At 43.8% G+C, this 27423-nt stretch overlaps 1 protein-coding gene across 4 annotated transcripts in view; it reads right to left on the bottom strand.

Annotated features, from left to right (window-relative positions):
• The window catches only part of SYBU (syntabulin), a 44547-nt gene that overhangs the window by 13037 nt on the left and 4087 nt on the right, over positions 1-27423 (bottom strand). For 3 of the 4 annotated variants that reach the window (XM_081918812.1, XM_081918813.1, XM_081918815.1), the window contains exon 3: positions 9053-9253. In XM_081918812.1, the coding sequence (XP_081774938.1) occupies positions 9053-9253 (201 nt within the window). Of the gene's footprint in view, positions 1-9052; positions 9254-15507; positions 15811-27423 lie in introns of those variants that run through there. The other variant, XM_081918814.1, reaches the window with a different exon arrangement.

Genomic DNA, 27423 nt, shown 5'->3' with positions numbered 1-27423 from the left:
CATTTCCTTCTTTCTTTGAGCCATTTATTGAACAAAAAATCAAAAGCGGGAAGAAACATTTTTTTTTAAAAAAAATACAATTAACATAGCTCAGTTGGTGGGGTATGAGACTCTTAATCTCAGGGTTGTGGGTCTGATCCTCACACTGGGCAAAAAGATTCCTGCATTGCAGGGGGTTGGACTAGATGACTTTCGTGGGCCCTTCCAACTCTATGACTCTAAGAAAGATGCTGAATATGTTCCAAGGTGTGAAGTAATTTGTTGGTGCAGATTCCATTCATTTCGGCAGGAACAGCACTAACCAACTGTCTTGCTGGATCAGTTTCAGAAAACACCTGAGAGATGCTGCTAGATGGCTTGTTATCTGCAAATGCCATAGCTGCAATCCAGTTCAGAGTTATATTCAAATGGAGAGCAATCTTATGGCCCTGGGACCACAGGGACACTGGGAACACTGCCATTGCTATAAAACAGAGATGGGCAGCCTCCGGCCTGTATTTCAGGATAGAGAGGGATCTGTCAGAGTGAAGAAACTAGTCTACTGTATGAAAGGTAGAGTCGTTGCCCAACCCACATTTGTCTCTGGCCCCACCCACCACCATTATGTGGCCCCAGGAAGTGAACGTGGCCCTCACTCTCAAAAGGGTTCCCGTTCCTGTGGCAAAAAGGTTTGCAACCAGCGCCTCAACACTGGAAAGGGCAAAGGGGAAATGTTCTGAGGGCATGCCAAGAGAGGCTGTGGGTCTGCAGTACCCCAACGCCCTTCTCTTCCCCCAGCCCCCAACACATAAACACTGGAAAGTAATGAAGGCCAGCCCTGGAGTCTGTGAGGTTTAATTCCCTCCCATTGGAATGAATAAGGGGGAAACTGTTTAAAACAAACAAATGAACAGAAGGGCATATGAAAAGGGGGTCAATTTGCCTTTAGCTCTTCTTCCTCCTCTCACTTCTGGATTGCTCTGTCCTATATGATTGCTGAGAAGTAAGGAAGTCCCACAGTGTTCCCACTTTCATGCAACTGCACATGGGATCTGCATACCCTCCAACATGTCGCAGAGAAAAATCAGGGTGTGCGTCTTTCGGGGCTGCGCTCTTGTGGAAGCCAGGTGACTTGCGTGAGAGAATGGCCCACCCAAACAGGCATCTTTGGAGGATGTGCTCTTGTGGGAGCCGAAACAGGACATCCCAGGATCCAGTCAGAAGCTGGATGACTTCTGTAATTCCGGGATGTCCCACTCAAAGCGGGACAGTTGAAGGGTATGGGTTTTGAACTTTAAATCTCCCTTACTTTGGTAGGGTTTTAAACATGCATAAAGATGTACTTCAGGGATAGGGAACCTGTGGCCCTCTAGATATTGTTGAGATGACAAACACGTTCATCTCTGGCTATAGGCCATTTTGGCTGGGAGATAGAGTCTGAAAACATCTAGAGGGACACAGGGTCCCCCATTTCTGATGTACCTGATAGAAGTAGTTCTAGTCCCCCTCAATTCTCCATCTTTAGACATATTATGACATTTTAATTATGGACTAGGTGTCTCCTACAACAATGTGGGGGGGGGATATATTGTGGGGCCAAAAGGAGGAGATTTCAGCAAAGGAGATGAGAGGAAAAATGGAAGTAAACAGACGAGCTGTAAAACCATGCTCCGGGTCAACCTTTTCCACCTACTAAAATAAACGGCAGATTGTGTGGAGTGCTTATGGCAACGGTTACATATTTTTGTTGGCTCAATGTCATCACAGCTAAGCGAAGGGGAAAGAGGAAGTTGCTGTACTTCCAAACAGTATTGCTGTCCCAGGGAATGCATCACATTCATGTCTAATTCCAAAGAACTGCAACAGAGATTGGACGGCAGGCTAGGGATACATACTATGAACAGAGGTTCTTGCATGAAATCGCAAATTGTCACTCTGTTGAAATTGCGCAGGTCTCTTCTATGGACCACAACTGGAGGTGGTGTGTGCTACCTTCAACTTTGTTGCGCAACGGCCTTTCTTGCCAGTTTCAAGTAGGCAGCTGCTGCAAGCATATAAGGACATTTTAACAATAACAGATGTACTTAGGAGCTATTCCAAACCATTTCAAGCCAAGTACGTTTGTAGCTGGGCTGTATGCCGACAAGTTAATAAATAATCTGGTCCCATTTTTTTCTTTTTCTTTTTAAAGAGCTGAGCACTTGGAACTAGGAATGAGCGAATCTGTCAGGTTTGGTTTAATCTCGGTCCCCCCCCCCACCTTAAATTCAGTTCTCTGCATTTTCACATCAGTTTGTGATATATCTTGTCCTCTCTAAAAGAGGGCATGTGTTGTGGTGAGACCTGGAGACTGACCTCCTGGTTGTGGGTGGGTCTATTGGATAGTCACAACACCCGATTGGTAGGTCTCTCGTTGCTGGGTTTAATCTGGCCAATGGGGTGCAGTCTAAATGGATCGAGCGACCTATATAAACCCATGCATGTGTCCCAGAGCTTTCTCTTTCAGCTCATGCACAGGAACACCTGCCCACCTCTCCCTAATTTTAGGGCATTTTGTGATTGACCTTGCTATGCCATCGTGTGTCATCTGTCGTTGGGACAGGGGCACGACAGGAATTTTCCCCACATGGCTGACTGGCTGTAGCCATTTGGGTTTCGCCTACTGCGTAGCAATTCGTCACACCTTGTAAGGTTGCGGATATGCATTGGTTCATGTGATAGGGATGGGAGAACGGTCTCGCCATCCCTATGTGAAGGGTATTCTGTTAAAGGAATCCAGGGACTCAACTTGGTTTGGTAAACCCCCGAAAGGGGGTTGTGCCCGTGCCTGAGTCTAGGGGAGCATCTGGGGAGTGAACAGAGTCTGTTCCCAGGCTTTTCACCTGCCTCAGGTGTTCACCCTTGGCTGACCTGGGTCAGCGATACCTGCAAGGGTGTAGGGAGCTAGTCGAACCAGAGCCTATGCAACCACTCACTTTTCTGTAATCAATAAAGTTGTGGCTTAAATTCTGCCCAAAATCAAAACTAAAATTTGAGTCAAATGTGTCTTTATTTAGGAGGGAGGTCTCTGGGTCTGAACACGCAAATAATTTAAGTCCTCATTCATCAATGTTTTGCTGCTAATTGCTCCTAATAAACACTTTTTTTGCAAAGCAATTTACATACATACATGTATGTATGTATGTATGTATGTATGTTACTGAATGAAGTTGAACAGAGTGAAGTAGTGTCTGGGATTGCAGGTGGTTGAAGACCTTTGACTATTTCTGTAGCAGAGACCCTGTCTCCAGCCTGCAAGAGGCATCAAACCAAGGGGAGCTTTTTAGCCACTGTATACTCCAAAGACAAGTACAGTATTTAGAAGCACTGGAAGCACTGGGTGCTTCTGTTTCAATTTAAGTCACTTCGAAAGAAGATATCAGAGCACTCCAAATCATTGCCCATGTGCAGGCACAGAAAAGTAGATGTAGCTGAAAGGCATGGAGAAACTGTTGCAAGGCAATCCTAATTATTATTATTATGGTATAACGGTATAATTAGGTTGCAAGATCTTAGAAGGGGCGTAACTGAGAGGGGACATGGCTATGGCTATCATGAATTGATCCTGCACTTCTGAATTTGCCACTACATCCCTGATCTCCTTTCTATTGGTATTCTGATGGTATTCCATCATCTCTCTCTGCTTAGCTCTACCCTAATTCCCATTCTCTGCTCATATTATATTGTCTCAAAGACAGAACACAGGAATTGGCGTTCATATATATATGGTGGCAAACCCAATGTGCCCACTCACAAAAGGCAACTTTCAGCTTCAACATCTCTAGACTCATCATTTCACAGTATTTTAATATTCACCAGTGGCTCCTTCAGCACGAAATGGAAGATACCCGAAACAGTGTCTATCTCATTGCTTACATTTCAGGGGGTGTGTTTACTTAAGCTTTCAGAAAAAGGTGAAAGTATATCACTGTACAAAAACACACACACAAAAAAACAAGAGCACATTTTGCAGAGAGATGTGTGTATTTTATGCCTTCTGTGGAGTATAGTTTCGTGCAGGCGTATCCATGGAGACAGATCCTTTAATAACTCCTCAAGTTAGCAGGTCAAGTAAGCAAAGCTATCCAGCTCCATGGCAACAGACTTGAGACGAACGGGGGAGCCTATCAGCAAATGAGCAGCATCTCCTTCTCTCTGGGGAATCTGCACAGCACATTATCGCGATGCGCAGGCTGGCTTACCAGAAGGGACACTACCCATTTCAAGAAGGTGCAAAGGAAAACAAAGGACTGAACAGGAAGCCATTGCCTTAAGGCTCACGGCGTGTAAGGACCCAGACAATGCTGTTTGTTAGGAGCAACTGGTGGTAGACGCAGCATCATTCTGCAAAATACAGTAACTGGGAAGAGGCAAATTGATGTTAGAAAACGCATATAGCTCTGAATCTCTGTCCATCTCATCTTAGAGTCCTTCTTTGCTTGGGGGTTGTTGTGTTGCCTGTAGGACCAATGTCATTCCATCTAGCAAGACATATCCCTCAGGGTGGCCACTTACGTATCAGCAGTTAAAAAAGCAGGGGAAGTAAAAGGGGACAGAAATTTGCATGCAATTTGCACATGCTAATTTATATCTACGTAGGTACACAAGGCGCTCCCTTATATTGAGTCTGACCTTTACTCTATCCAAATCAGTATCGCCCAGGATGTCAGATAGGGTTTGCCCCCAGTCCTACTTGGAGATCCTAGGGACTGAGTCTGGGGCATTATTCACGCAAAGCTATGGCCCACGCCCGGAAAGATGCAGCTGTATGGTATATAGATGCAACTCTAGGAATCGTGCCTATGGTATAAGGGATTTTATCAAGAATGGATTGTATTTGGTTTGAGCAATAGTCTGGAGGCAGAATTAAAGGGAATCAGACCTTGAAGTACAGCACGTGGGAGGCTACACAAAATTTATAATTGGCTATGTAATTGATTTGTATTTGAATTGGTATTGCCATTTGGTATTAATATAATATGGCACATATTGGATTTTTGTAATTTAAAATTAATAAAAATTATATAACAGAAAAAAATAGAAACCGTGAATGTAATTTAAATAGAAATGCAATTCATCTCTCCATTGGGGGAAGACTGAAGGCAGATGGGCGATGTGCCTGCTCAGTGTGCTGTCAAGGTGCTTAGCACTGATAGGCACATTCTTCTGGTTCTACGTCAGAGGTGGACCAGATAACCCTTCAGGTAGAGGACGGTCCTCTGTAAATTAGGCCACATGGCCATCCTAGTACCAATCCTGTCAAGTATTGCCACATGTGTATATTCGGAGCCCAACTTCCATTGGGGAAAGAGAAGACAAGCTGTTAAGCATCACACTAGCATCCTGGAGGCAACAGCCAAAAGGCAGAACTGAAAAAAGTGGTGCTCTTGAATTGAAACAAGGGGTGTTCACATTTCACCTTCAGTGTGTGGAAAATCTTGTGCACCTGTGTGGACAAACCATCGAGTGGTTCACTTGAACAGCTATTTGCATTTAAAGTTCCACGAATGTATAGTCTGTATACCTCTGTACACAACAGTTGAGCTGTACAAATAAATAAACAAGCGTATACTGTTTTACACAAGCATTTGTACATAAGAAGAGATACCTTGTCCTTGTGTTCAGTGTCATGTATGAACAAATAAAACTGGACTTGTAGGACGAAATTAAGTGAGCCAGAGCAAATGACAGCAAACAACAAGACATAAATGTGCCTTCTCCCGAATTTTCCTTCTGCAGAAGAGCAAAGACAGTTGCTATAAAATAAATGGCAACAGAAGTAACTGGTAAGATCATCAATCCCCTTTTCCATGGAAATGAAAGCAGGGCCAACATTTTTTTCTGCTCAAGAACAAATGAAGTGGAAAACACACACAAAACCTCTCAAAAAAGCACAACTTTCTCGGTATCAATGGTGAAACAGCATAACCCTATCTTCAAAATCTAATCTCCAGTAAGAATGGACTAAGCAGCATTTTCACTTTTGACAATAGGTCAATGCATAACTGTTATCCCAAAAGCCACTCAACCATTCCCATGACAAAGGCACTATTCAACTTAGCACATTCTGTATCTGTGTCCGAACAGCAAACACATTATTCCCCCCAATTTGCTGATCTTTGCAGCAAAGTGAGAACAAAGAGCAGCGATCCAAGCAAAACATTACAAATGTCATTTTTATAAAACACTTTGCCAAGCATGTTTTCCTCCAAGAACAGAATATTATACTTTTGGATGAATGTGAAGCATCATGCCTTGCGTGACTTCCTACAGATCACAAGCTCTTCTTGCAAAGTCATGTCTGTGTCTCTTAAACAGGAAAACATTAAATGCCAACCAGTGTGCTTTAAAGTGATTGGTCAATTTTCTCATAATTTTTTCATTCTGTTTGGAGAGGCCAATGGAGCTGTAGTACCAAACCATGTCTCAAAACACACACATCAAAGTCCAAATCCTAATGAATCAGATGTGGGGAACCTTTGGCCCTCCAGATATTGCTGAACTGCAACTCCCATCATCCCAAGCCATTAGCCACGTTTCCTGGGGCTGATGGGAGTTGTAGTTCAGCAACATCTAGAGTTTCCCCAAAGAGGGAGAAGGCTGTGATGCAATGCAATGCAACTGAGCTGAATGGGACTAATTTCCCTGCAGACAGGGATAGCATTGTGCTGTAAAACTCAAGTAATTCTAGCTTAATCACACATTGATTGACTTTGCGATGAATAGTGTGAAACGAAGAAGGAAAGCTATTAAACATAGGATCCAGGGACTTGGTGTAGTGCTAAGTCAGGGTCCCATCAGTGCCAGGGGCATAGGAAGGGGGGTGCAGTGGGGGCGATCTGCCCTGGGTGTCTCCACTGAGGGAGATGACAAAATCCTGGGTGGCACTCACTGCGGGGCCTGCAGCACGCCCAAGCCACGCATCTCTCCCGGGAGTGACATGGTGGCTTGGGTGCCCGCAGGCTCTGCGCTGCCCCAAACGGTCTGCCTGCCGCCTCCCCCTCAGCTGTAGGGTGGCTGAGTGGGAGGAGGCAGGCAGACTCCTCCAAGGCCACATAGAGCATCCTGCCCCAGCTTGCCCCGCCCCTGTGGGTGGCTGGTCCCGCCCCTGGGCACAGATTACAGGCGCTCAATTGGCTTGCTCCGCAGCTGTGCAGTGCAAGGAAGTTTCAGAGCAGATTTGGGGAGGGACGGGCAGGCAGGAGAAAGCCTTGCGCACAGGATAATTTAATAGCTGCCAGCTCTCATATGGACCTACCTGCCTGACAAAAGCGTTGTCTGAAGTATAGCAAGCTGAAGACATGGAAGAAGCCTTATTTACAGCAGCAGCAAAGCTGCTTATTTCCCTCACTAAGGGACTTTCCTTTTCACTGGAGGAGGCAGGGGGTGCAGTAGGTGCGATCTGCCCTGGGTGTCATCCCTGGGGGGGGTGACATTGCCACCCACCCCCAGGACGCTAGCTCTGCCTCTGTTCCTTTTAGAACGCTGGCAAAGGCCTCCTTTCTCTGGAAGTCTTCATTTTTTGAAGTGCATCTGGAACCGCTTCATATTTTTGCTTCTGCTAGTTATTATTTATAGGTTGCCATTTTTTAAAAAATAACCCCCCCCCCCGAGTTTTAGCATTATGTTTGCTTTTGTATCATTGTTAGCATGTGTTTTGTTAGCTGGTTTGGATGTTTTTAGCTGAGCAGCAGCTTAACTTTTTTAAAATAAAAGGGAAAAAGAACAATTCCTACAAGAAGCATTCCTGACGCTTAAAAGGGTGCTTGCTTGGCTACTGCCCTGACTTTATTCATCACAGGTGGTTTACAGCCACACAATATAGTGAAGAAACGTCTGGCATCCAGACTTAGGAGCGGTTCCAGGAGGTTTCCCAGCCCCCACCCCAGTTCAGAAACGCAGAATTTACTGTACATGATACACCCAAACTGGGACACATGCACAGCAACACATTTCTGTCAATCTCCCCTGCACTTGCAGAAAGTTAACTCAAAAATAGAACAGTATGCACCCATGAATAATTCCTAGAGTGAGAGACTGGGAGATGGAAGGAAAGATCACAGGTGAGACCTGGAAGGCTTTGTAATTTTCTGTGGGAGCCAGGATTAAGCCTTGGATAGAGAGAAAATTCTGTATATTTCTACACTTTGGGGTGGGGGGTATTTCAGATACCCTGCAGCTGATTTTCTCGTTGCTTATTTTTTATGTTTTTGCTTTTATGGGAATCTGTCTTTTATTGGAATCTGCATTCTGTTACGTATTTCTGACTATAATTGACTGCTTCACTTTTTATATTATATAGATATTATGTTACATTTTGACATTTGTGTTCGGTGTCGTAAACTGCCCTGTGGTCTTTTGACAAAGGGTGGTATATAAATTTAAACAATCGTAATAAGAACAGTGATAATAACGGGTTGAAGCTGTCTTTTTTCATTAAATTTTCTGCTGAGATTAGTGATCTTAGCTGTAACAAGGTCGACCAAAGCCCAAACAACGCCACAATACAAAATTTGGAAGAAACCCAAGGCAATTAACTAATAGACAGATGAGAAAAACAAAACAATGTGACCATTTGTCAGCTAGTATCATACATCTCAAAGCAGAGAGAAAAGATCTTTTCATCCTAGCAGCAAAACACCCCCGAATGATGAGACAATGACAACAAAATGACAAAAAACCCAGGCAGTTCCTAGAAGGCTTCAAATGAAGTTTGTATATCAATCAAAGTGTTCAAATGTTTCCTGATCTTCTAGCTACTGCACCAGGCCCCATAGGAAGACACTGTCACCTTTTTGTTCGTCTGTAATTTTCTGTCTGTTTTTTAAAAACAACACTTCGTAGTATTTTGCATCATTGCATCTAAACAATTGCAAAGATCTAGCAATCCACATAGCTATGTAAATGTAGGCAAAGTATCTGATTTACAAGCAGTGGGTATTGCATGCAATTTTAGAGACATTCTGACCATCACCTGTCATGAGACAAAGCAAAAGTGCCACTGGCAAATTCAGAGACCCAAACGTGATCTTACCTGGCTTTATGAAGCTTGTCTTTGTTTCCTTCTTATATCGAGCCGGCTGTTGAGTTCCATCCCCCATTGTTCCCGAATTAAATTTCTTCCTTGTGTAGTCTCCTCCATCATTGCCTGTACAAAAACCAACTGGACTGTTTCCAGCATCAGGAGGAGTCTTTACTGGAGAGACGGACTGGCTGCTGGGGCAACCTGTGTCATCTGCAAACAGGAGAGCAAAAGCAAAAAATAAAACCAAAATGCGCTACAGGAGAGATCCTTCGTCCGACTGAAAACAGATGATGGAGAACTGTTCTCTTTTAATTATTATTACTATCTGTTAAGTATATCACACAGCCAATGAAGCATGTGTGTAAATCCTGCAATAGCTAGATAGAAAAGACATTTGCTTTCTGTGGGGGGAATTCTGTGCCTGTATTGAAAAACGTGGAAGGGGCACATTTTGGGGACAGCAGCTGGTTCCTTGGACATCTAAGGACCGTGAAAGAAAAAAGCCACCATGAATTCCTTAACCTGCTGCTTCCTGGTGATGTCAAAGGAGACCTGCTGAACTGTGGATTGATATACAGCTTTTATTTATGGTATGGTTCAGGGACACAGAAAAGCCTCTGCTCTGTAACAGGGAGGGAATAAGAAGAGAGTGAAAAAGGAGAATTATCATTGAATAGGCTAGGGAGCAAGCCTCCTTAATCTCCAAGAGCATATTATTAGGAGTGTAGATTTGGCTTTTGGGGGAGGGGACACACACCTCGTGACACATGCCCCTGTTCTCCTGCCCCCAACCTTCATTCCTTTCAGTGGCAATGCCTCTGTAGCAATCCCTCACCCACTGACAGGATTTTGGAAGGGGAAAGAATCTGTCTTGAGGGATGTGTCTGCGCCACGTGTCTGCACCTCACACATCCCCAGGCTGGAAGGGGAAAAGCAACAGCCTCTCAAATAAGCAGGTGACCCGGGAATGGGGGTGGGGCTGTCACTCCCAGGACAGCCCTACCATTTGGCCTATGAGGCAGCAGCCCCAAACACCAGGTGCTGAGGCCCTCCATCATTCCCCATGTGATTCCTATTCTACCATTTCCCATTGCCATTTGAGAAATAAGATTCAGTTGCCTGCCTGGTGGGATTCTGTAAACGGAAAGGAGGTGTCTATGTGGTGCTATCTTGTCCTTTTCCTCGGGCATCAAACTGACTTGGCCAAGCCTCCAAGCAGCTTGCTACTCTCAGCTGCTGGGGAGATTCCAGGTCCAGTATACCTGAAGGAGCATTTCCACCCCCATCGTTCTACCCAGACACTGAGGTCCAGTGCTGAGGGCCTTCTGGCGGTTCCCTCACTGTGAGAAGCCAAGTTACAGGGAACCAGGCAGAGGGCCTTCTCGGTAGTGGCACCCGCCCTGTGGAACGCCCTCCCACCAGATGTCAAAGAGAACAACTAAAGAAGACATCTGAAGGCAGCCCTGTTTAGGGAAGCTTTTAATGTTTAATAGACTATTGTATTTTAATATTCTGTTGGAAGCCGCCCAGAGTGGCTGGAGAAACCCAGCCAGATGGGCGTGGTATAAATAATAAATTTCTTCTTCTTCTTCTTCTTCTTCTTCTTCTTCTTCTTCTTCTTCTTCTTCTTCTTCTTCTTCTCTGACAGCATCAGAGCAGCATGCGCACCTCTCAGTTTCCACCTGTTTATTGTGGGGATGGTGCAAAGAGCTTTTCTACTCATCCCTGACTCCTTTCTGCTACACCACCTCCAGTTAGGCACCCTGGATCCCCAAATCTGGATAGGATGTTGTTGTTGGCACCCGTCTCTCTCAAGAGGCAATGGAGTGTGCCTCTGGGGTACAGTCAAATCGCTGTGTTAGCAGCACCTAAGTGGCCTCCCTTGGGTTGCAAGCCTGGGCAGTGTGTACGGAGGTCCTGGGCTTCCCAGACGACAAGACAAGTCTTGCTCTTGCTGATGTGGTCCAAAGGAAAGCAAGGCAATATGTTTGGCACCAGCTTGGCTGCAAGAGTTGCTGGAAGGAGGACACTTTCCTAATATAGGGAATGATTCCTCTAATCATGCATCATTCACAGTCTCCCATTCATATTTTCCAATCAAGCCAGTTTTTCTCTCTGCATAGAAAAGCTGACGATGGCACAAGGCAACTGGTACAATTTGAGAAAACAGTGACTGGGTAAGGAGACATCTCCAAAGGGTAAGAATCAGCAATATAGAAATTGCTATTGGAGAATGAATTCGGGTTTACAAACCAAAGGCTAAATTTGGTTTACAAACTAAAGGCGGCTAGAAGACTAGAATCAAATCTGGTCAATGCCTCAATTTAAATTGATATCATCCCACAATTCTTCACAAGGGATATTGAACACCACAGATATGTTCCTTTATTAATACAGTACAGGGTCCTCCCAGTTCTGTTAAAGGAGTTGTTGTGCAATACCTACATTCTGAGCCTCGGGGGCTGGATAAGATAGCCCTGGAGGGCCAGGTTTGGCCTGGTGCCTGAGGTTCCACACCTCTGGCCTAAGGGGCAAGTTTCCACTATGGCCCATCTTCATCCAATTATTTTAAAAGGCAAGTCGTTCTCAGAAGCAGTTTGGGAAAATGCCAAAAAAGTGGAATGCACATCGATTTCTCTATGTCTCCAAAATGCTAGCCAAGTTTTGTTTTGCTTTGTTTTTAAAGCACAAGCTTCACTGGTGTGCAACCAAGTTTAGGAAACCTGCGAAGTTTGGAAATGGTTTAGGAGAGCTGTAAGCTAGATGCGTTTGCTGACAGCCTGGTCAAAGTAAACAGAGCAGGTGTTGGCAACAAGCTGCTGCGTTACAGGGAATCATATTTCATTAGCAAAAGGGAAAGCCTTCAAGACCTACAGCACAGTTTTCCAGGTTTCTCTTTCAGAGGAGGGACTGGGATTCTTTGTTCCAGTGAGGAGGGAAGAAGACCTTCAAAAGAGAATCTGCAGGAGTCAATGCAGAATATATTCATACTCAGTCTAGAAGTGCTTCAAAGCATTGAACACTCACAGCCAATTTCATATCCCTCTTTTTCAAGGAACATCTATAAAGCACTATTATATAAAGCATGTGCAAAGTATCTTCTGTCACCATGAATCATAGAACTGTACAGCTGGAAGGGACCCCAAGGGTCAACTAGTCCAACCCCCCTGCAATGCAGGAATCAAGTGCCACCTGTCCTAATAATAATAATACTTCATATAGCCTACATACATTAAGCAAAATAGAAACATCGCCACCCGACCCCATCCATCTTCCCCCCCCTCCCCCCCTTTTCTTCCTAATGTCTCAACAAATGAAACTGATTTGTAAAAATGTTACATGGAAAAAAATACGAGAGACATTACACATACTTCTGTAAAACAAGAAAATCTTTAATAATAAATAAATAAATAAAAATGTAGCTCATTGAGAGTTTCAGTAGTACCTTGTTGCAATCCTTATTGTTTGGATAATACTATTAATACTAATACTAATTCATAATAATTCATGATACTGTACTTCATAATACTTCATCATGAATAAAAAAAAATAAAAAAAAAAAACTTCATATAACACATTTAGGACTCAGCTATATTAGTCAACAACCAGTGCTTTGAATGCATTATAAACATGCAACACCAGATGGTGCTGGAGAGCAAAAAAAAACCCTCTTTGAGATTTTACATAGCGGTTTTCTTTGGTTATAATGATTTAATTTCTGACCTATTTATAGTGCCCCCCCCCGGTAGATCCACACTTAGCCTATTCAGAGTTTGAACAGTACCGTGTTGCAATCCTTATTGTCCCCATATTGCAGATGGGAATGTTGTACTTGACTGCTACTTATGTATCACATCCCACAGGGGATACATTCTCCCAAACTTAAATCACTGCATAGTTTATAGTCAGAAATATGCAGTGTAGAATTCACAAGGGGGTAGCCAAGGGATGGTTTTCCCATATGTACTGGGAATGCCAACAGGTAAAGGAATTCTGGAATAAAACCCTAAAGGTTATTAATTTATTAGTGAAGCTTTCAATAGACTTTGATTTCATGACTATGGGTATACTTGGAAACATGGCTACAGAGAAAGGTGACCAGCTTACCTTCAAAGCTATGATTTTAGTGGGAAAGGCAACGATAGCTTTAGGTTGGAAAGACAGAGAAACATGGACAGTAGAAGCATGGAATTTGTTTGAATTTATTCAGTCGGACATTGTTGCAGTCATGTTACAGGAAAAAAACATGGAAGGTCAAGTCCACCACAATAAGGAACAGTTGGAACCCCTATCTTCAATGGATAGAAACTACTGGAACAAAATACATTTGGTGGAAACTACATTTGGTGGAAACACTATGCCCGTGGCTGAGGCTAATTGTTTGAACCCTTCACAAGGGGATTCAATTCTACAACATTATAATGTCTATGTACATTGAAGAAGAAGAAGAAGAAGAAGAAGAAGAAGAAGAAGAAGAAGAAGAAGAAGAAGAATAGTAGTAGTAGTAGTAGTAGTTTGGATTTGATATCCCATTTTATCACTACCCGAAGGAGTCTCAAAGTGGCAAAAGGAAAGAGTCTCCTTTCCTTTTTTTAAATGAAATATTTATTAAAATTTTACAAAAATATGAATACAAAAATACATGAAAAAAGAAAATTAAAAATACAACATACAAAGAACAAAAAGAAAATAAGAAACTATTTTAAAAACAAATCCGTTTTTCATAACCTTAAACTCATTTGCTTGTTTCTTTGACCTCCTCACACCTCCCATTCTTGTATTCCCATTTACATAATCAAATCAGCAAATCCTCACCCTCTTTCATTTATCTTAACTCTATATCATCACATTTTATAACTCTATATTTTCATCCATTATCAATTCATTTTTGCATATTCTTATTAACTTTGTTGCTAATGCCACTTATTTTCAATCCAACATAATTTCATTAATTTTACAGTGTTTCTGCAGATAGTCTTTAAATTTCTTTCAATCTTCTTCCACCAACTCTTCTCCCAGGTCTCGGATTCTGCCAGTCATTTCCGCCAATTCCATATAGTCCATCACCTTCATCTGCCACTCTTCCACAATCTCCTTTCCCTTCCTCCCCCACAACAAACACTCTGTGAGGTGAATGGGGCTGAGAGACTTCAGAGAAGTGTGACTGGCCCAAGGTCACCCAGCAGCTGCATGTGGAGGAGCCGAGACGCGAACCCAGTTCCCCAGATTACGAGACTACCACACAAAGCTTCCCAACTCCCTTGGGAAACTGCCAGGGCTTACAAGCCCTGCTAGGGCACACCACTGATATCTTCACTGTATCCCTTTCTAATTCTTTCCCCCCAGCTTAGACACCAAGCAGGACCATGGGTCCAAGCTGCCATTTTAATTTTCTACAAAGCCTTCAACATGGCAGAAGCCCAGGGCATTCTGGGAAATTCAAACTGGTGGGCTGCATTGACCCATCACTGCTTGGATCAGTGCAGTCTGCTGCTACCTCCTCCTACTGGCTGGTAAACTCACAGAGAAGGGGGAAATTGCGGCATTTTCTCCTGCGCCCTCTCAAACATGGCTCCAGCCCTGAAAGCTAAATTCAGCCTCACAACTCCTCCATTTTAACTGAAATTGCTTAAGCTCTCCAGCTTTCACAGACATCAGGCTGCTTATCATGGGAACAAACTGAACTTGGCACAGGCAACAATTCCTCCTCTTGGCTCCTATCAACATTAATGACCTTTAGACATACCAATAACTAAGCCAGGCTTTTGAATTCAGCTGTAGACAATGAAAGGATTTGTTGCATGCAATCCTCTTTCCTATGACCCTTCTGTTATTTCTAAATAAACGATATACCTAATATACACCCCTCCCCACAAAGCAGCCACATGGAAAATATACGGTACATCTGGACAGTTGCAGGACCCAGCTCATTCTGCCAGAGACATTTCCACCTCCCCACCTCCCCCAGCAATGCATATAAATGTATCAGATGTACATTTGAACTCAAGATCTTTTGCAGGATCAAAATTTTCGCCGTCACCCAAAATAGCAGCAGTGCACTGCCCATCACAAGAAGCAAAGTCATTCCTTGATGTAGGACACAGTTTACATCCCTGCATATATAAACCAGCCTTCTTCAACCTGGTGCCCCTCCAGACCTTTTATGACTACATTTCCCATAACCCCTGGCCATGGACCATGCATTTTCTCTGCCTACCTCCATTGCCTTGTCACAAATCATCCCACTGCCGGATCAGTCACTAGAAGGACAGTGGGCTGACCTCTGGAGTATCTTGAAGACCTCATGCATCTCCACGCTGGAAACTTAGCAAATCTGCTCAAGGTCCAGCAATCTGACAAGATTCCTTACAGCGTGGGGAGAGACACCGCTTTCTTTTAAAAAATAAAATATATCAGAGCAACACATCTACAGACACTTCCATAGCAGCGTAAGAAGCATTTACCAGATTGTGAAGGCACAGCCAGAGTCCTGACTGGAACGGAGAGGAAATTTCCATGTCGTCCATTCGTAACCGGAGATAACATTTCCCTGAGGCTATGACTATCGTTGCGCAGAAGAAATTAAGAGGAAAAGGGAAGGATGGGACTTGGTGGTACCATCAAACCACGAGTTGGTTATCACCAGCTCTTATTCCTCTGTTCACTTGGACATAGCATTTTTTGTTATTAAAAAAGAAAAGAAAAGAAGCAAGGTTCATTCTGTCAGCTTTCTGCTTTCATGACTTGGCAACTCTTAATCTTGGATGGCACAAAATGTTTGCCCCGCCTTTTTTCAGAAGGCCGTCTGTTACAAACAGTTTCTAACAGACGTCAGCTATAACTTGGCTGACAACTCAGGCAGGATGTTAATCCCTTTGCAGAACAAGCACATAAAAAATAAATAAATCTTCAATTGCCTGGGAATTAAGAACAGGCCCTATTCTTCCCCAAACCACCAAAAATGATGCTTACAGATGACATGATGTTGAGTTGACTATGAAGATGGCCCAAATGGAACTCCAAAAGCAGGTTTCAAGGCTCACACGCTGATTACGGATTCGAAAGGGACAGCTGCACATTCCTGATTTGCAGAGATTGAAGGATCTAGATGATCCTCAGTGGTCCCTTACAACTCTATGATTCTATGATTAGGTGACAATGCATATAAAATATATATACAGTGGTACCTTGGGTTAAGTACTTAATTCGTTCCAGAGGTCTGTTCTTAACCTGAAACTGTTCTTAACCTGAAGCACCACTTTAGCTAATGGGGCCTCCTACTGCTGCTGTGCCGCTGAAGCACGATTTCTGTTCTCATCCTGAAGCAAAGTTCTTAACCCAAGGTACTATTTCTGGGTTAGAGGAGTCTGTAACCTGAAGCGTATGTAACCTGAAGCATATGTAACCCAAGGTACCACTGTAGTAGGTAAAAATCATACCAAAATGCTGTTGACTTTTCATAAGAATTTTTTAATTAAAAAAAAAATCACAAACTCTTGTGGTGAACTGAATTTAAGACTGAAAAAAATGAGAAACCGAGAGAAACGGACATTTGTCCATATGGGCAGTGTCAGGGTCCTGGAAGTTGTTCATGGATGCCAGCCCTCAAACTATGTTATAAGAATGCAGGGTATAATAATAAGTAGTGAATTGCAATGAGAAAAGTGCATTCATCACTAAACTAGACCGTCATTTTAATGGTGGGGAACTGAGACAGAAAGTAACCTGCTCAAGGCTCCTGCTCCTGGTAGTTAAACTCTCTTAACATATATGAAGCTTCAATATGATCCAAACCTAGCATCCCAATCCAGATCTGGATCTGCTTGCAATGCACAGACCATGTGCATGTATAGAGCTAGTGCAAAGCAGTGCCAGAGGATGACTGATCAGATTCCAATCCCCATAAACTTCATTGTGTGACCTTCAGCCAGCTCCTATCATTCAGCCTAATCTAACTCACGAGGGTGCTGGGAGGATAAATTCAAGGAAGAAGCTGCATTGAGTTCATTGGAGGGAAAGGTGGAGTAAATATGCAATCAAGAGTTACTTGAACCAGTGTGGCGAGGGGGAAGATAGCCCGAGAGTCTGTTCAGCAGCCTCAGCTTTTTTTTTTTGGCTAGAGTCAGCCAGGTCTCCACCCTCCCAGGCCAGGTGGGAAAAGGTTTGCAAGGCAGGGAGCAGGTCTTCCAGGACCCACAGCCAAGATATACCAAACATTGACTTTAAAAAGGGAGCTGAACTAGCTGGACTGCAGCCCCCCTTCCAGCTCACAAGAGAATGAAGACTAAGGGCTCAGCTAGACTGGTAAAGAAAAAGCGATTTATGTGTGTTGTATATGCGATATAACATTGTGTCGCCAGATGGCGATGTGGAGTCCTGTTTTTCTCTACCTGTTTTCCCTGTTTAAATTTACAACGCTACAGACACGCCTCTTTGATGTGTTTAGATCCAGCCTAAGTTCTGTCACTGGTTGTATGTGCAAGGAAGCACATGAAACCACTTCTGACAATCTGAAACTGGTATTATACCAGTGCAATTTTCAGGGCTTTCCCCCAAAGAATCCTGGAACTGCAGTCTGGTGAAGGCACTATCATACCCTCCAACATTTCTCTGATGAAAATAGGGACCTCTTATTCAACAACAAAAACAAAAACAAAAACACCTTTCTACCTCCTCCCACCTGACTGGTTGCCCCAGCCTCACTGGGTGGCTTCCAACATGATGTATAATCACTTATCTGCTTGGCTGAGGGGGTTGGATATCTCCATATCTTCCAACATTTTCCCAATGAAAATAGGGACGTCCTAAGGAAAAGAGGGATACGGGTGACGCTGTGGGTTAAACCACAGAGCCTAGGACTTGCTGATTAGAAGGTCGGCGGTTCGAATCCCTGTGACGGGGTGAGCTCCCGTTGCTCGGTCCCTGCTCCTGCCAACCTAGCAGTTTGAAAGCATGCCAAAGTGCAAGTAGATAAATAGGTACCACTCTGGCAGAAAGGTAAACGGTGTTTCCATGCACTGCTCTGGTTTGCCAGAAGCAGCTTAGTCATGCTGGCCACATGACCCGGAAGCTGTACCAATAAAGCGAGATGAGCGCTGCAACCCTAGAGTTGGTCACGACTGGACCTAATGGTCAGGGGTCCCTTTACCTTCACTTTAAGGAAAAGTGAGACATTCTGGGATCAAATCAGAAACCAGGATGGTTTCTGGGAATCCGTGACTGTCCCTGGAAAATAGGGACACTTGGAAGGTCTGCACTAAGAATGATCTCTTTACAGATCCCTAGTCTCCCTACCCTAGAATTCCTGGTGCCCTAGAAAGGGAAAAGAAAACACTGGCAGCATTAAGATAAATTCAACAGTGTAAATAAGTTTTGATGGGTGCAATAATAGAATACTGAATGGTGTAGTCAGTGCTTCCCCCCCCTTAAAAAATGTTTAGGGGCATTCTCATTTTCCTACTCATATTGAAATACTGCCCCCTCAATGAGGCCAAACAAAATGTTTAGGGGTATGCATACCCCTGTGTCCCCCAGGAAAAAAGCACTGGGTATAGTATTTGTAAAATATGCAGGGATTTATGATATGTAAAATGTACCATGGAAAGAGAAGAAGGGAAGTCACTGATATTTTAAGGATGTAAAATGAGTATTTTAAATTGTAAAACAGAAAATTTAATAAAAATGATATACAGAAAAAAGAAAGAGAAAATAAATATTAAGCCAGTTTTAAGTTTGTAATGAAGGCCCTTAAGAGCTAACTTGCAATGAATGTATTGTGCGCTTTTGTTTTCTAACGTCGATGAGCTTTGCAACCATCCATCAGTGCCAAAGGATGCTTTCAAAAGCTTTAAAATAAATTGTAAAGTGTAACTTCAAACTTTGCACCGAGTCCTATGTGCAGATGCATTGAAAAAGAAATGAAATAAAGTGGGGAAGGATGAGGCATACATTGCCAGGTGCTCCTCTCTTCCAGCTCACTGTGGTGATTGATGTACAAAGCAGGTGAAGACAGAAGCGAAAGTCATCGGGTGTGACTTCTCAAGCAGGTGCACCGAGCACTGAGATGAGGGAAACTGCTTTGCAGAAGGGCTCTTGCAAGACTATATCAGTTTTCCAGGAGTTGCCAGGCAAGATAATTCCATATTCATTCATGTGCATTCTGACCCTAGGCATATGCACACTCTGAAACAAACCCTGCTGAGTTCAACAAGGCTCACTCTTGAGCAAATGTATACAAGAATTGCAGCCTAACGGTGGGATCCTATGCACATCTGCAGAAATGCAAGCCCCACTAAGTTCAATGGAGCTTATTCCAAAGGTTAAATGTTCAGTTGGGGTTGGTGGTTGTTTTAATTTCGGTGCAATTGTAAACTGTTTATTATTGCCATTACAGTGGTACCTTGGTTCTTGAACTCAATCCGTTCTGGGAGTCCATTCGACTCCCGAAATGGTTTGAAAACCAAGGCACAGCTTCCGATTGGCTGCAGCAGCTTCCTGCACTCAACCGGAAGCTGAGGAAGCAGCGTTGGAATTCAGCTTCTGAAAAACGTTTGCAAACAAGAACATTCACTTCTACATTTGTGGCGTTTGGGAGCCAATTTGTTCAGGAGCCAAGCCATTCGAGTACCAAGGTACCACTGTATTGTTATTGTTGTTATTGGTTTCTATTGATTTATTGGTTTGTTTGTTGCTCATATAGGATATTTTGTTTTTTAATGTTTGATGCTTTGTTGTGTTTTTATATATGTTGTTAGACACCCAGAGTGGCTGGGGAAACCCAGCAAGATGGGTAGGATATAAATTAAAATAGTAGTAGTAGTAGTAGTAGCAGCAGCAGTAGTAAGTGGATACATCAGAGGTGGGGGATCTTTTGAGCCAGAGGGCCATATTCTGTTCTCATCTCAACAGCCACCCAGGGGCCACTTGCCAGTGGTGTGCAGGACAAGATGAAGCAATTAATGTGAATATCTCCTGTTCCTTTGAATTGTTCTGATGTCTCCTGCTTGCTTGCTTGCTTGCTTGGATGGAAGAGATTTTCCTGGAATATAGGCTACTACATGATGATAAGTGCCATACTGGATACTGTGGGATGTAATCTGCTGGGAGCAGTCAAGTACAACATTCCTTGTGATGCTAGAGAAGACATGCAAGGGAATGTTTGGTCCAGCCAGTCAAAACTTCCTGTTCCTCCTGGCTGGAACATCCTACCTTTTGCATGTGACAGAAGGTGGGTGTGACCTAACCTGTCCAGGTAACAAAAGGACGAGTCACACTGCAACTCTCTCTCTCTTTTCCATCTTCCTTTTGTTGGGTGAAGCGCTGGACTGTTATCTTGCAGTCACTGGGATTATTCACTCATATGGGGTAGATCCACATGTACATATTTGTAACTTTAAGCCTTAAGCCTGCCTTCAGAGATCACACTGTGCTCTGCCTGATCGTGAGTAAACTTTCTTTTTCTTACTTATGAATAAGACTGTGGTGTCTTTATTCTTTTAGGAGGGATTCAAGGGAGCTTACCAGGAATGTACAATTCAATCTGAGACAGATTGAATTGTATACTAGTTAGAGGCTCACACAAGCCTGCAACCAGCTATCTGATGTGCTGTATAAAGGGGAAGGGAAAACACTCTGCTAAGTAAAGAAACTTGCTAACGCAAGTTAGGAAGGATATTAGTAAACAATATATCCTCTCCTGCCTCCCTGAACATTCCCACAGATACTCTACCAACCCTTTGCCTCTTGCACTGCCAATCACTGGCGTGTGCTAGGGAATGTAATGCTTGGTGTGAAAAAGATGTCCCATTTGCTGTGAGTGCCACACATGTCCTACTACCTTGCAGGCAGATCTCCACAGCCTACGTTCTCCAGAGTGCTCAGGAGACACGGCAGCTAAAAAAGCCAATGCAATTCTGGGCTGCAGATGGCCCTTGTGGTCTCTTCCAACTCTATGATTCTATGATTCTATGACACTCTTTTGGGTTGCCTTTCTCTGGAACACCCAGGCCATGAAAGGGCCATTCAAAGCTGAATAGCTGACAATGCTTTGCGGACATCCCCTTTTCCAGGTGGACAAGGTAAATGCAGCACTCTGTAGAGAACCGCTCCCAAGCAGCCCCTACTATGCAACTCACAAGGATAACAGACCTGATGTGGTGAAATATTCGGCAGCTGATGAGGCAGGCGTTGCTGCTGGGAGAATGTTTTTCTCTCTGCTTGACATATGAACCCTGCAGCTGAAATCCAAACCGGAGGGGGAAGGCAGGAGGGTGCCTGTTTCAATGTCAGATGACAGACAGCACGCACGCCAAAGCATTTGTTTCGTTTTATCGAAGCCTAGCATCCAGCTGGAAGTTTTATAACGAGCTCCACATGCAATTGGCTGGAACAAATGAGGGTTTTGAAAGCTGGCTCCCCCCCCCCCCCGATCAATAATTTCATAGAAGAAATAATAGGGGGCAGCTGATGTTAGCCATGCTCAGAGTAGACCCACTGAAATGAATAGACCTGTCTAATGCCAATGGATTACTCTGAGTAGAACTTAGTTGGATACAGCCCAACATCTTCCTGTGACTTTTGCAGCCCCTCTGAGATCAACAGGCCATACCCTCTCTCTCTTAAAAAATGTGTAAAAATGCAGACGCAGAAATCTTATTCTCATTTTATCAGCAAGGATGCCACTTACAAATGAATTAATCCAGAGTAGCCTCATTTCAAAACGTTTGCAGGATGTTTATACAGCATGCATAAATCCTATTCCACAGAGAATCCTATGCATCCTTATTATTATTATATGTAGTGTTATGGGGAAATAAGTCCTAGCGAGTCCAAGGGGGCATACGCTCTAATAATAACAATAACAATTTATTTATCGCTGCCCATATGACTGGGTTGCCCCAACCACTCTGGGCGGTTTCCAACAAATTATAAAACCACAGTAAGACATCAAACATTAAAAACTATATAGGGCTGCCTTCAGATGTCTTCTAAAAATCAGATAGTTGTTTATCTGTTTGACATCTGGCAGGAGGGCATTCCACCAGGCAGGTGCAAGTACCCTCTGTGTGGTTCCCTGTAACCTCTCTTCTCACAATGAGGGAACCACCAAAAGACCCTCAGAGCTGGACTTCAAGGTCTGGGCTGATGCTTCTTCAGCTGCACAGCACCGAGGCCATTTAGGGCTTTTAAGGTCAGCACCAACACTTTGAATCGTGCTCGGAAACGTACTGGAAGCCAATGTACATTGGTACTTCGGGTTAAGAACTTAATTCGTTCTGGAGGTCTGTTCTTAACCTGAAACTGTTCTTAACATGAAGCACCACTTTAGCTAATGGGGCCTCCAGGTGCCGCTGCGCCGCCGGAGCACGATTTCTGTTCTCATCCTGAAGCAAGGTTCTTAACCTGAGGTACTATTTCTGGGTTGGCGGAGTCTGTAACCTGAAGCATCTGTAACCTGAGCTATGTTATCATCACTTGGGGTCGTTTATATGTCTTGATCCATATAGCTCAATATTGTCTTCATCACTGGTTCTCAAACTTCCTTCCTCTGGGCAACCCTTTCACATTAAAAATTTGCTCGTGCCAGACTGATTTTTAATTGATAAGAAATACATAAGTCAGGGGGACAATCAGCAGTGCTGGTACAGGATATTAATAATAATAATAATAATAATAATAATAATAATAATAATAATAATAAACAATGCAGCTACGTAAGAACACAAATTGTCCCCAAAATATAATTATAAATGATCCTCTTACATATTTACCTTAAGCAGTGCACAAGGGGGACGCATACCCCTAAACATTTTGTGAATCTTTGTACTTTTGTCTTGTATTTATTTTTTGTCTTGTATTTATTTTTCCTGATATGAACTATAAAATTGTGATTTTCTTAAGACAAAATGAGAGTACCCCTAAACATTTTTAAGGGGAAAAAAAGCATGGATCTTAAGTATGTATACAACCTCAGTGAGAGGTGTGAACTTGCTTTTGCTGGGTAATCTCATTTATATTAGGCCTAATTTGAGACAAACAAACTCTCATCTCCTCATCAACACAAATAATCTTGACTCTCGCTCTCATTTTCAAAAGATACCTATCCATATTCTGCAAAATAATAATAATAATATTTTGATACTCTACCATACTACACTGAAATGTTTAAATGCTTCTTTCATGTTCCTTGAATCTTCCTGCCACACTTGCCATTCTCTCCTGCCACACCCTTTGAGAAGCTCTGGTCTACATTGGCTGGCTACATTCTGCAAGGCTTTAGACTGGGGACATTCCCAGCACAGTGGACGCGGGTCATGATTTGGCACTTCTGCACATGCGCAAAGTGCGATTTAGTGTTTCTGCGCATGCGCGAGTGCCAAAACCGGGAAGTAATCCGTTCTGGTACTTCCAGGTTCAGTGCGGTGTGCAACCCAAAAATGTGCAACCTAAAGTGTCTGTAACCCAAGGTATGACTGTACTGGGGGTCCCCAGATCTGCTGTACATTGAACCTGGGATGTTCTGAACCCAAATTAGATGCTTTATCGCTATAGCTATGCTACTTTATCGCTATAGCTATGCTACTGAGAGCCAGTGTGGTGTAGTGGTTAGGAGCGGTAGACTTGTAATCTGGGGAAATGGGTTCACGTCTCCGCTCCTCCACATGCAGCTGCTGGGTGACCTTGGGCTAGCACACTTCTGTGAAGCCTCTCAGCCTCGCTAACCTCACAGAGTGTTTGTTGTGGGGGAGGAAGGGAAAGGAGAATGTTAGCCGCTTTGAGACTCCTTCGGGTAGTGATAAAGCGGGATATCAAATCCAAACTCTTCTTCATCTCCTCACTATATCTAGCCTGCCTGCTAGCCAGTCAAGGAGTTAGGGGAAGAGCAGAGCAGCACAGCAGAGACCCAAAAGGTACCAACTCAATGAGCAGAGCAGTCATAAGAAGGGAGAAGAGCAGGACAACCACAGCCCCACCCCCACTTTCACTTGTCCACCCCCACCACAACCAGCTAGCAACTGTCTGCTATCATACCCCTCTTTTCAATGGGAGTACGCTGGAGAAGCGCTGAAAGCAAAAGAGATGGGTATAGCAGGGAGGGTGGCTATAACTTCTCCACACATGTGGTTATACTTTATGAGTCAGCAAGTCTTTTCTTTAAGCAGCCCTGCCAATCCAGCTCTCCTCCTGCCCAATTGTGAAAAGCTTAGCAGGGCTGCTTTTGGCATCAATTATGACTGGAGTCCTGGCTCTGTGACTGTCGTGCACTGTCATTCGGGGCTTATTGAACAGCCGCTCCCTCTCCTCTGAAAGACAGAGCCGGAGGCCTGCTTTGAATCCTTGTCACCCTCTTTGAACTATAAGTCCTACCAGGGGAAGCTGTGAATGTTAAAGTGGTAGGCAAAAATAAGTACTTCCTCCACACAGAATGAAGTTGAACTATGGAATTCACTCCCTGGAGAGGCAACGATGGCCACTGAACTGGATAGCTGTGAAAGTGGATTGAACAAATTCATGGAGGACAAGGCTATCAGTGGTTAGCAGCCATGATCTAGCACACTGTTAGATGTAAGGTAAAGGGACCCCTGACCATTAGGTCCAGTCATGGCTGACTCTGGGCGCTCATCTCGCTTTATTGGCCAAGGGAGCTGGCGTACAGGTTCCGGGTCATGTGGCCAGCATGACTAAGCCACTTCTGGCGAACCAGTGCAGTGCACGGAAACGCCGTTTACCTTCTCGCTGGAGCGGTACCTTTTTATCTACTTGCACTTTGACATGCTTTTAAACTGCTAGGTTGGCAGGAGCAGGGACTGAGCAAAGTGAGCTCACCCCATTGCGGAGTTTCGAACCGCTGACCTTCTGATTGGCAAGTCCTCAGCTCTGTGGTTTAACCTACAGTGCCACCCGCATCCCTCTCTGTTAGAGGTAGTAGGACTCTAAATAACCAGTTTCTAGGAACCACAAATGGGAAGAGTGATGTTGCATACAGGTTTGACTTGAGTTCTTAGAAAGCCAGTGTACATTATTAGCAATATAGATGTTCCCCTATAACTAAGAAATCCCTTGTGCCACCTTGTACACTCTCCCTTTGGACAATTGTTCCAAATTGTCTTTGGACTTGAATCACTAAGCCACTGTGTGGTTATAGGAAAATTCCCACTAGTCTAATTAGTATCAATATCTGCAGGGTATGGAGGTGGGGCAAGACTGTATTTTCATTTGCACGCTGTAATTTCCACACTCAACATTGCTTATATGGGACCGGGGGTAGCAAACATTTGGCTCCCTAGATGTTGCTGAACTGCAACTCCCATCAGCTCTAGCAAGCAAGCATGGCCAATGGCCAGGGATGATGGAAGTTGTAGTTCAGCAGCATCTAGAGAGCCAAAAGTTCCATACACCTGTATTAAAAGGTAAAGGGACCCCTGACCATTAGGTCCAGTCGTGACCGACTCTGGGGTTGCGGTGCTCATCTCGCTTTATTGGCCGAGGGAGTCGGCGTTTGTCCGCAGACGGCTTCCGGGTCATGTGGCCAGCATGACTAAGCCACTTCTGGTTAACCAGAGCAGCACACGGAAACGCTGTTTACCTTCCCGTCGGAGCGGTACCTATTTATCTACTTACAATTTGATGTGCTTTCGAACTGCTAGGTTGGCAGAAGCTGGGACCGAACAACGGGAGCTCACCCCATTGCGGGGATTCGAACCGCCAACCTTCTGATCGGCAATTCCTATGCTCTGTGGTTTAACCCATAGTGCCACCTGTGTCCCTTTACACCTGTATTAGATGGTCATTATTTGATTACTGACCCACACATGTGACACAGTGAATCAGTGGGAGGTTGAGTGTCACGAATCAGTGTTGTTGCATGACATCTGCTGCGTCACTTATAATTGAGACAGGGATTAGAAACACCTTTGGATATAAGCTCTCTTTAGAAACCATCTTTTGAAACTGTAAATCGGTACTCTCCTGAACCAATTATCCCTCTCGTTTCACATGCAAACTTAAATTCACAGATCTAAGCTGCTCCTGGGTGAACCTCACCCTTCAGATTCTCCAAGTGTGTAAACCTCAGCTCTGTTTAAAATGGGCATGCCAATTTTTTTTTTCATGCAGCGTTCAAGATAAACACTTACTAATCCAAACAGAAACATCTGATTTCAGTCAGCGGCACATGCTTCATGTGCTCAGAGCTGAGTTTCATTGACAGTGACTTTATTTCTCTCTAAAGCTCCACTGTATGGAGCCAGGCAATTGGCAATGTGGAACAATATATATTTGGTGCCTCTTGGGATACATTTCTGACAAAGTACTGTAACTGGAGAAGGGCTGCAGCTTAGTGAAAGAGCATCTGCTTTGCATACAAAAGATCCCAAGTCCAACTCACAGCACCTCCAGGCAGGGAGGGAACTTTGCCTAAAATCCTAGAGAGAGCTGCTGTCATTCAGTGTAGACAAAGCTGATATAGCTGAACCTGGCTTCCTAGGCTCCCACAATGCAGCAAACTGATTAATTTTCTACAGGTTTCAGTTGGTATATTTGCTACCACTGACCCCGTTAGGAAAGTTATTCTATTTTCTTGGGTAGAGAGGAAAAGCAATTGGGCTAAAATGCGTGGGGAATCTATAGCCCTCCAGTTGTTGTTGGACTACAAGTCTCATGACTCCTGACCATTGACCATGATGGCAGTGGCTGATATGAGCGGAGGCCCAACCCCCTCCTATAATAGTAATAATAACAGTAATAATTTTATTTGTATCCCGCTCATCTGACTGGGTTGTCCCAGCCACTCTGGGTGGCTTCCAACAAATGTAAAAGCATAATAAATCATCAAGCATTAAAAACATCCCTATGCAGCACTGCACTCAGATTTCCTCTAAAGATTGTACAGTGGTACCTTGGGTTACATATGCTTCAGGTTACATACGCTTCAGGTTACAGATTCCAGTAACCCAGAAATAGTACCTCGGGTTAAGAACTTTGCTTCAGGATGAGAACAGAAATTGTGCTCCAATGGCGCGGCAGCATCAGGAGGCCCCATTAGCTAAAGTGGTGCTTCAGGTTAAGAACAGTTTCAGGTTAAGAATGGACCTCCGGAACATATTAAGTATTTAACCCGAGGTACCACTGTACAGTTACTTGACATCTGATAAGACATTCCCTTGAACATGCAATTATAATGTGTCCATTACTTTCATTTTCCAATAAATACCCCATATCCTTTCCCAAATAGCCAAAGGCCTGGCATGATGGGACTTGCTGTTCAACAATATCTGGAGAACATAAGAAGAACCTAATGGACCACGCCAGTGGCTCATCTAATCTAGCATCCTGCTGTCACAGTGGCCACCCAGATGCCAATGGGAAATGCTCAAGCAAGA

The sequence above is a fragment of the Podarcis melisellensis genome, assembly GCF_964234715.1.
Source record: "Podarcis melisellensis genome assembly, chromosome: 7".
Classification (NCBI taxonomy): domain Eukaryota; kingdom Metazoa; phylum Chordata; class Lepidosauria; order Squamata; family Lacertidae; genus Podarcis; species Podarcis melisellensis.
The sequence above is the reverse complement of the archived record's forward strand: the minus strand, read 5'-3'. Positions and strand labels throughout refer to the sequence as shown.